Source organism: Haematobia irritans, chromosome 5 (genome assembly GCF_050003625.1).
Source record: "Haematobia irritans isolate KBUSLIRL chromosome 5, ASM5000362v1, whole genome shotgun sequence".
Lineage (NCBI taxonomy): Eukaryota > Metazoa > Arthropoda > Insecta > Diptera > Muscidae > Haematobia > Haematobia irritans.
In genome coordinates this window covers 24,143,873-24,151,200 of record NC_134401.1, presented here as the reverse complement: position 1 = coordinate 24,151,200, position 7,328 = coordinate 24,143,873, and the positions used below count along the sequence as shown (strand labels likewise).

Sequence of the window (7,328 nt, the reverse complement as noted above, 5' to 3'; positions counted from 1 at the left end):
AAACAAGTTCATTGGTTCAATGAAAATCTTGGGTAATTCGTAATAACTTAACTATCGACGGCAGTTAAACTTTATTACATTCAGAGATAAGATGGCAAAAATATTCGCACTTAGTGAAGAGTTACAGAAAATTGCCAATAATGAATTGGGAGAAGTGCCATCGAGAATACCAGATGACTTACAAGCCTTAAAGACTTGGATACAATTACAACCTCATTTAAAAGTTCGTGATGATGACCAATTTATTATACAATTCTTAAGAGGAAGCAAATACAGTTTGGAAAAGGCTAAAGAGAAAATTGATTTATTTTTCTCTTTAAAAGGAAAATATCCTGAGCTGTGTAACATCACTAATGTGGATGATCCTAAATTTCGAGAAATGAATGGAATGGGGTAAAAGATTTTATAAAGAAAAAAAAATTAAAAAATGGTTTTAATTGCTTTCAACAAAAAGTTTCCAGTTATTGCCAAAACCGCTCAATGGCCTGGGTCCTAGGATAGTGGCTATACGTTACAATTTTTCTACCGATAAATATTCTATTGATGATATATTTCGTCAAAGTTGTGCACTTCATGAAGTCATGATGCTAAAGGATCCTTATGCCTGTATATGTGGCCTCATCTATATTGTGGATTTTAGTGAAGCCACTGCCAGTCATTTCTTGCAAATGACTCCAAGCTTTTGTAAAAAGATTGTTACTTTTCTAGAAAAATCTATGCCTTTACGTATAAAATCGGCCTATTATATACGAACTTCCGGAGCAGCTCAACAATTTTTTAAAATTTTATTACCTTTCTTTTCGGAAAAATTAAGACAAAGGGTATGTGTAGAAATACTGCAAAGATATAGAGTGAAATTGATAATATCCACATGTATTTACAGATTCATGTTATGGGTGATGACTTGGAGGATCTACTGAAGGATATACCTCCTGCATATTTGCCTAAAGATTTTGGTGGTGATCTTCCTTTATTGGATGAATTGGTTGATGATATGGATAAATTGTGGGATGAAAATCGTGGCTATTTTGAAACGAATGCCTTATGCGGTTGCGATGAGAGTTTAAGGCCTGGAAAACCTATGGATTTCGATGGCTTATTTGGTGTAGGTGGGTCATTTAGACAAATTGTTGTGGATTAATTATAAAGTGGATTTATTATATAAAAACTTGGATTTTTTTGGGGGGATCCTTATGATATATTTTTGTTTTGGATATATTTGGAAAAATTGTTCTATACTCGTATATACGATTTATAACTAAAACTGAATAACTAAAATTTTTGTATTGCAAAATATGTTCTTTTGTTAAATTTGTTTGTGATCCTTAGACTATTCAGTCCATTGTGATACCACAAGTGGTGAACTTCTATCTTATCAACGAGTGCTGCCCGATTCCATGTGTAGCCGAGTCCGAACGGCATTTCACATTATGTTGAAATCACTTAGAGAAGCTTTGAAACACTCAGCAATGTCACCAGCATTATAGAAATCAAAATTAAAATTTTGGATTTCTATAATGCTGGAATTTAATGTCGCAAAAACAAAAGAAAATCGCCAAAAAACAAAAAAAAAAATAAAAATAAAAATTAAAAAAAAATCACCCCGCGAGGATTTGAACTTGTGCCCGTAAATATATTCCATATTCTAGGACGCATATTTAAGGAGCTATGGTTGATTTTTTTCAGGATTTTCTTCGAAATTTTGATTTTTTGGGGGTGGTCATGAATTAAAGTCCTTTTGGCTCTAGGACGCATATTTAAGGAGTTATGGCCAAAATAACTTTTTCATATAAAAATTTGGAATTTTTCAAGATTTTCATCGAAATTTTGATTTTTTGGGGGGTGGTCACTAATTAAGGTCCTTTTGGCTCTAGGACGCATATATAAGGAGTTATGGCCAAAATAATTTTTATACCCTTCACCACTACTGTGGTACAGGGTATAATAAGTTTGTGCATTTGTATGTAACACCAAGAAGGAAAAGTCTGAGACCCATCGTTTAGTATACCGATCTTCTTAGAATTAAATTCTGAGTCGATTTAGCGATGTCCGTCTGTCTGTCTGTCTGTCTGTCTGTCTGTCTGTCCGTCTGTCTGTCTGTTGATGTATTTTTGTGTGCAAAGTACAGCTCGCAGTTTTAGTCCGATTGTCCTAAAATTTGGTATGGGGTCCTCTTTCGGCTCAAAGATGATCCCTATTGATTTTGGAAAAAAATCGGTTCAGATTTAGATATAGCTGCCATATATATTTTTCACCGATCTGGTCATAATTGGCGTGTATATCAACCGATCTTCCTCAAATTCCGTACATCCGAATATTTTATAAGTCTCGAAAACCCTGCAGAATATCAGCCAAATCGGTTCAGATTTAGATATAGCTCCCATATATAGCTTTCTGCCGATTTACACTCATTTGCCCACAGAAGTCAATTTTTTGCTCCGATTTAGTTGAAATTTTGCACAGGGAGTAGAATTAGCATTGTTGCTATGCGTGCCAAATTTGGTTGAAATCGGTTCAGATTTAGATATAGCTCCCATATATAGCTTTCGCCCGATTTACACTCATATGACCACAGAGGCCAATTTTTAACTCCGATTTAGTTGAAATTTTGCACAGGGAGTAGAATTAGCATTGTAGCTATACGTGCCAAATTTGGTTGAAATCGGTTTAGATTTAGATATAGCTCCCATATATAGCTTTCGCCCGATTTACACTCATATGACCACAGAGGCCAATTTTTAACTCCGATTTAGTTGAAATTTTGCACAGGGAGTAGAATCAGCATTGTAGATTTAGCTCCCATATATATGTTTTTCTGATTTCGACCAACATTTTCCTTGTAAAATCGCCACTGCTTAGTCGAAAAGTTGTAAAAATGACTCTAATTTTCCTAAACTTCTAATACATATATATCTAATACATATATATAGCGATAAATCATAAATAAACTTTTGCGAAGTTTCCTTAAAATTGCTTCAGATTTAAATGTTTCCCATATTTTTTTACTAAAATTGTGTTCCACCCTAGTGCATTAGCCAACTTAAATTTTGAGTCTATAGATATTGTAGAAGTCTATCAAATTCTGTCCAAATCGAGTGATATTTAAATGTATGTATTTGGGACAAACTTTTATATATAGCCCCCAACACATTTGACGGATGTGATGTGGTATCGAACATTGAGATCTACAAAGTTGTGCAGGGTATAATATAGTCGGCCCCGCCCGACTTTAGACTTTTCTTACTTGTTTAATATAAAAATTTGATTTTTTTTTAGGATTTTCATCGTAATTTTAATTTTTTGGGGATGGTCATGAATTAAGGTCCTTTTGGCTCTAGGACGCATATTTTAGGAGTTATGGCCAAAATAAGTTTTTCATATAAAAATTTGATTTTTTCAGGATTTTCATCGAAATTGTTATTTTTTGGGGTGGCCATGAATTAAGGTCCTTTTGGCTCTAGAACGCATATTTAAGGGGTTATGGCCAAAATATATTAATTTTTTTTTATTTTAGGATTTTCATCGAAATTTTGATTTTTTGGGGGTGGTCATGAATTAAGGTCCTTTTGGCTCTAGGACGCATATTTAAGGAGTTATGGCCAAATAAAGTTTTTCATATAAAAATTTTATTTTTTCACGAATACAAATACAAAAATTGGCAAAATACAAAAATTTGGAATTTTTCAAGATTTCCATCGAAATTTGATTTTTTGGGGGTGGTCACGAATTAAAGTCCTTTTGGCTCTAGGACTTTATTTGGTTTTCATCGAAATTTTGATTTTTTGGGGGTGGTCACGAATTAAAGTTCTTTTGGCTCTACATTCAAAAAAAAGTTTACTGGGATTCAAAGATTTTGGTATTGATTCCAAGCCAAAGATGTGGCTTCTTTAAACTAAAGAAATTTTTTAGTGACCTATCTGGCTTTAAATCTAGGACCAATAAAATTAAAACTAGGATACAGATCTCATTTATAAAATTTTCATTCTCTTTTCGCGGTTTAGCAATAAAGGTACTCATGTACAAACAAATGCCAGTTTAAAAATCCAAATTATAACGGATATTTCAAAGTAATAAATGTTTTCTTAATTCCAAAAAAAAAAACATTAAACCAAAGACGCTAAATCCTCAAAATAAGTCTTAGTCCATATTTGAAGCGTTTTTATCTTAAATTTAAAGTTTCAATATTTTTATATATAAGCCTTAGTTGAAAGACATGGGACTTTAACGGAGGGACGCCACCGTGGTGCAATGCCCGCCTTGCATACACAAGGTCGTGGGTTCGATTCCTGCTTCGACCGAACACCAAATAGTTTTTCAGCGGTGGATTATCCCACCTCAGTAATGCTGGTGACATTTCTGAGGGTTTCAAAGCTTCTCTAAGTGGTTTCACTGCAATGTGGAACGCCGTTCGGACTCGGCTATAAAAAGGAGGTCCCTTGTCATTGAGCTTAACATGGAATCGGGCAGCACTCAGTGATAAGAGAAAAGTTCACCAATGTGGTATTACAATGGACTGAATAGTCTAAGTGAGCCTGTTATATCTGGCTGCCACCTAACCTAAACCTAAACGGAGGGACGCAAATTTACAAAATTTGTGTCCTAAATTTAATGAAAAAATTTGAAGCAAAGGTTATAAACTTTATTTTAATTAAAATGTTATTATTAAAAAAAATTGTCTAATCCTAAAAATGAAACGATGTACAGCATAAAAACAACCTTGTGAAAAAATATTTGATAAACAAATTTGCTGCGAGAATTTCGGATAAATTCTGGTGTTGTTACCAGTTGCAACACTGCCAGTATTATGGTGAAGAGCAATGGTACGAAACACGAAAAATTTGTTTACATTCAAATTCTAGAGGGTCCTAGCGACTTATGGTTTTAAAACAATCACTCTCTCACGCTTAAATTCAATAACGAATTACTTTATTTCCGAATTCAATAGATCAAAATGTTTGTGCAAGCTTGTAATCAATAAATCAGTTGTCATTGGAATAAATCTGTCTCATAGCAACTTAAAGTTAGTTGCAATACATATAAATCCCACTGTATAAATACATAAAATAAAACATACACAGAAAAAAATATCACCAAAATATTTCCAATTAAAAAGTTAATTGAAGTTGAAAATTTTTTCAATTAATAAATTAATTGATACAATTAACTTTTTAATTATGATAGAAAACATTAAGTTCATTAAGTCAATGATTGAAAATTTTAAAATTTTTAATTAAAAAATTAATTGATACAATTAACTTTTTAATCAAATTCGGAAGACTAATTCAGTTAAAATAAATGCTGATTTTTTTTTTAATTTTTAATTAAAAATTTATTTCAAACAATCATTTGTTAATCCAAATAAAAACTCTAAGCCAATTCAGAAAGTAATTAAAAATAGTTACCTTTTTTAATTAATAAATTAATTGAGTTTTGCAATCAACATCAATTAAATTTTTAATTGAATCAATTAAAAAATTAATTGAAATTTGCTGAAAAAAATCAATTAATTTTTTAATCAAGAATTTTTTCTATGCCCAATTAAAACTGTGATTGATACTATCATCTTCGTGATTGAAGACATTTCAATTAAACAATTAATTGGATCAATTAATTTGGTGATTGAATCAGAAAAAAATTTTTTTGTGTGTACACGAAAAAATTGAACCCAAAACAAATTGATGCAACGAAACATTCGTTGTTTAACAGACATCTCATTATAATAATGAAAAATTTCATTATATTTAGGAAATTAATTCATTGCCTCAATTGTAATGATATATTTCGTTTATATAACAAAGCCTTTTCTATCAGTATGTATTGGAAAAATTCTACATTAACTTTTGTTTGTATAAAATGAGTAAGTTTAATAAAATTTTCTTCAAATTTCATGATTATTGTGAATACACAAAAAAAAATCTGATTCCATCACGAAATTAATTGATCCAATTAATTTTTTAATTGAAATGTCTTCAATCACGAAAATGATAGTATCAATCACAGTTTTAATTGGGCATAGAAAAAATTCTTGATTAAAAAATTAATTGATGTCATTAGCAATTTTCAATTAATTTTTTAATTGATTCAATTAAAAATTTAATTGATTTTGAATGCAAACCCCAATTATTTTTTTTTAATTTAAAAAGGTAACTCTTCTCAATTACTTTCTGAATTGGCTTAGAGTTTTTATTTGGATTAAGAAATGTGCATCACTTTTTTTAAGTGGCTTAGTCTTCCGAATTTGATTAAAAAGTTAATTGTATCAATTAATTTTTTGATTAAAAATTTTAAAATTTTCAATCATTGACTTAATTAACTTAATGTTTCTATCTTGATTAAAAAGTTAATTGTATCAATTAATTTATTAATTGAAAAAACATTCAACTCCAATTAACTTTTTAATTGGAAATATTTTGGTGATATTTTTTTCTGTGTGTTTACGTATTTATGAAGAATAAAGGAAAAAATCTTCGTAAAAATATTTCATAAAAAATTCGAACATTTCCGTACACATTATGAGGAAATAGCAACAATGAAATCAATTAATCGCCTCTATCACCAAATTTTCCAGATGGTCTATAGTAAAATTTATATAGCCGTATTTATGATAAACATTTTTATATAAAATCTTTATCTACCTTGAGGCTTTTTCACACAGTTCAGACCACTTTCGTTATTCAATTTATTATACCCTCCACCATAGGATAGGGGTATATTAACTTTGCCATTCCGTTTGTAACACATAAAGTATATATATTCTGGGTAGTTGTTATTGATGTAGGTCGGATGGTATTGCAAATGGGCCATATTGGGCCACTTTTACGTATAGCCCCCATATAAACAGACCCCTAGATTTGGCTTGCGGAGCCTCTTGGAGGAGCAAAATTCATCCGATTCGGTTGAAATTTGGTACGAGGTGTTAGTATATCATCTGTAACAACCAAGCAAAAATTGGTCCATATTGGTCCATAATTATATATAGCCCCCATATAAACCGATCCCCAGATTTGACCTCCGGAGCCTCTTTGAGAAGCAAAATTCATCCGATTCGGTTGAAATTTGGTACGAGGTGTTAGTATATCATCTGTAACAACCAAGCAAAAATTGGTCCATATTGGTCCATAATTATATATAGACCCCATATAAACCGATCCCCAGATTTGACCTCCAGAGCCCCTTGGAAGAGCAAAATTCTTCCCATTCGGTTGAAATTTTGTACGTGGTGTTAGTATATCATCTGTAACAACCAAGCAAAAATTGGTCCATATTGGTCCATAATTATATATAGACCCCATATAAACCGATCCCCAGATTTGACCTCCAGAGCCCCT

General features: G+C 31.4%; 1 protein-coding gene across 1 annotated transcript; it reads left to right on the top strand.

Moving 5' to 3' along the window:
* LOC142237527 (clavesin-2-like) lies at positions 1-1,168 on the top strand. The gene is made up of 3 exons (XM_075308884.1): positions 1-393; positions 455-821; positions 884-1,168. The coding sequence occupies exons 1-3, from the start codon at positions 92-94 to the stop codon at positions 1,139-1,141; spliced, it is 927 nt and encodes a 308-aa protein (XP_075164999.1). The 5' UTR covers positions 1-91; the 3' UTR covers positions 1,142-1,168.
* The last annotated feature ends 6,160 nt before the right edge of the window (positions 1,169-7,328 follow it).

Bases quoted from the DNA above. Each gene is read 5' to 3' on its own strand.
- LOC142237527 (XM_075308884.1), top strand. From the start codon at position 92: ATGGCAAAAATATTCGCACTTAGTGAAGAGTTACAGAAAATTGCCAAT. The intron at 394-454 runs GTAAAAGATTTT...TTCAACAAAAAG, and splicing joins CGAGAAATGAATGGAATGGG to TTTCCAGTTATTGCCAAAAC. The intron at 822-883 runs GTATGTGTAGAA...ATGTATTTACAG, and splicing joins CGGAAAAATTAAGACAAAGG to ATTCATGTTATGGGTGATGA.